The sequence below is a fragment of the Hemibagrus wyckioides genome, linkage group LG27, assembly GCF_019097595.1.
Source record: "Hemibagrus wyckioides isolate EC202008001 linkage group LG27, SWU_Hwy_1.0, whole genome shotgun sequence".
Taxonomy (NCBI): domain Eukaryota; kingdom Metazoa; phylum Chordata; class Actinopteri; order Siluriformes; family Bagridae; genus Hemibagrus; species Hemibagrus wyckioides.
Window position 1 is genome coordinate 457,501 of NC_080736.1, and position 2,500 is coordinate 460,000.

At 47.7% G+C, this 2,500-nt stretch overlaps 1 protein-coding gene across 1 annotated transcript in view; it reads left to right on the forward strand.

Moving 5' to 3' along the window:
* The window catches only part of nae1 (nedd8 activating enzyme E1 subunit 1), a 49,098-nt gene that overhangs the window by 22,269 nt on the left and 24,329 nt on the right, over positions 1–2,500 (forward strand). Inside the window, exons 6-12 of the mRNA XM_058382307.1 lie at positions 118–197; positions 744–853; positions 1,451–1,560; positions 1,634–1,696; positions 1,843–1,906; positions 2,061–2,152; positions 2,262–2,321. Of these exons, the coding sequence (XP_058238290.1) occupies positions 118–197; positions 744–853; positions 1,451–1,560; positions 1,634–1,696; positions 1,843–1,906; positions 2,061–2,152; positions 2,262–2,321 (579 nt within the window). The remainder of the gene's footprint in view (positions 1–117; positions 198–743; positions 854–1,450; positions 1,561–1,633; positions 1,697–1,842; positions 1,907–2,060; positions 2,153–2,261; positions 2,322–2,500) is intronic.

Below are 2,500 nucleotides of genomic sequence, written 5' to 3' on the forward strand. Positions count from 1 at the left end.
GACTATAAACACTAATTCAAGTGTGTGTGTGTGTGTGTGTGTGTGATGTAGACACTGCAGTGTGTCTGTAAGGAAAGTGTGTGTGATGGTGTAACACTTTCCTCTGTGTTTCTGCAGGATGCCGATAAACTGCTGGAGAACGATCTGGAGTTTTTTAACAGATTCAGTTTGGTCATCAGTGTTCAGCTTCCAGAAAGGTGAAGCAGCATCAGCAGCACAGACATCTCGCCTCTGTGTCTAGTCTCTGTCTCATCTCTGTGTCAAGTCTCCGTATCTTGTCCCCGTGTTTCGTCTCTGTGTTTCAGCTTTGTGTCTCGTCTCTCTGTCTCACCTCTGTCTTGTCTCCATGTCTGGTCTCTGTCTAATCTCTCTGTCTCGTTTCCGTGTCTAGTCTCACCTTTGTGTCTGGTCTCTCTGTCTCATCTTCTTGTCTGGTCTCTCTGTCTCGTCTCTGGGTCTGGTCTCTCTGTCTCATCTCCGGGTCTGGTCTCTGTTTTGTCTCCGGGTCTGGTCTCCATGTCTGATCTCTCTGTCTGGTCTCCGGGTCTGGTCTCCGGGTCTGGTCTCCGTGTCTGGTCTCCGTGTCTGGTCTCCGTGTCTGGTCTTGGTGTCTGGTCTCTGTCTGGTCTCTGTATAATGTATACCTCTGTGTACTGTATTGAATTTGTCTGTGTGACTCCACCTGTCTGTCTCTTTCTGACTACACTCTGTGTGTGTGTGTGTGTGTGTGTGTGTGTGTGCAGTGTGTGTTTGAAGCTGGCGTGTGTGTTATGGAAGGCCAGTGTACCGTTCCTGGTCTGCAGGACTTATGGACTCGTCGGCTACATGAGACTTGCTGTGAAGGAGCACACAGGTGAGACTTCTCTCTTTATTTATCTGTTAATTTCTCTCTTTATTCATCCTTTCATTGCTGCATTTCTACAGTTAATCTGTCACAGTTACTGTAAAAAATAAAGGGGGGGAGGGAGGGGGAGAGGGAGGGAGGGAGGGAGGGAGAGACGGAGGGAGGGAGGGAGAGACGGAGGGAGAGAGGGAGGGAGAGAGTGAGGGAGAGGGGCAGGGAGAGAGTGAGGGAGGGAGGGAGGGAGGGAGGGAGAGAGTGAGGGAGGGAGGGAGAGAGTGAGGGAGAGAGAGAGTGAGGGAGGGAGGGAGGGAGGGAGAGAGTGAGGGAGAGAGAGAGTGAGGGAGGGAGGGAGGGAGGGAGAGAGAGAGGGAGGGAGGGAGAGACGGAGAGAGAGGGAGGGAGGGAGAGAGAGAGTGAGGGAGGGAGGGAGGGAGGGAGGGAGAGAAAGAACTAAAAACTGCAGCAGTAGAGATGTTCAGAACTTCAGCATTAAAGTAGAAACATTAAAACACTGATTTGCTGTGTGTGTGTGTGTTTGTGTGTGTTTGTGTGTGTGTGTTTGTGTGTTTGTGTGTGTGTGTGTGTGTGTGTGTGTGTGTGTGTCAGTGGTGGAGTCTCACCCAGACAGCGCTCTGGAGGATCTCAGGCTGGATTCTCTATTCACTGAGCTGAAGAATCACATCAGCTCCTACGATCTGGACTCCATGGACAAGAAGGTAAGAGAAGATCTTCAGTCCAGTGAGGAGAAATTATTCAGAGTCTGAATTTCCTGTGCTCTTATTCCTACAGGATCACAGTCACACACCCTGGATCATCATCATCTCTAAACATCTGGAGAAGTGGCTCAGTGAGGTGACTGTAACTCCATGTGTAATGAGGAACACTACAGAGAGCTGTGCTGCATTTTCACTGACTTCTTATCATTATTAGTATTAGTTATTATTAGTATTAGTAGTTATATTAGTAATATCAATAATCATAGGGTTTTTTTTCTTCAGCATGACTTTCAGTTGCCGAAAAGTTACAAGGAGAAGGAGGAGTTCAGGCAGCTGATCCGAGACGGTGAGAAGGTCCACCTCACTAAACTGTCCATCTCTCCTGTCCTTCCATCTCTGAGAAACTGAAGTGTTTTTTAGTTATGTGATTCAGTCTCTTTTTATTTGAAGTGTTTAATGAGACCTCTCTGTATTCCTCTTCCTCATTCTTCATCTCTCAGGGATTCGTAAGAATGAAAACGGCGTTCAGGAGGAAGAGGAAAACTTTGATGAAGCCATAAAGAACGTCAATACGGCTTTAAATCCCACCAAGGTGTCTGTGTGTGTGCGCACGTGTGTGTGTCTGTGTGTGTGTGCACACATGAGTGAAAATGTACAATGTATCTCTTTCATTCACTCGTCGTGTGTGTGTGTGTGTGTAGATCTGCAGCAGTGTGGAGGAGATCTTCAGTTCTGAGCAGTGTGAGATCATCACCTCACAGGTCAGTCACTCACTCACTTTACTGTAATCACACACCAGATGTTCATTAGAACCCCTGTCCTGAACATGACTCTCAGTGTGACTCTGAAAATATTTAGTACAGCTCTAGAATGATGTGGCTCTAGAATCTTCTGTATGGACCAAGAACGTTCAGCCCCTGGATGCTCAAACAGAACCCTG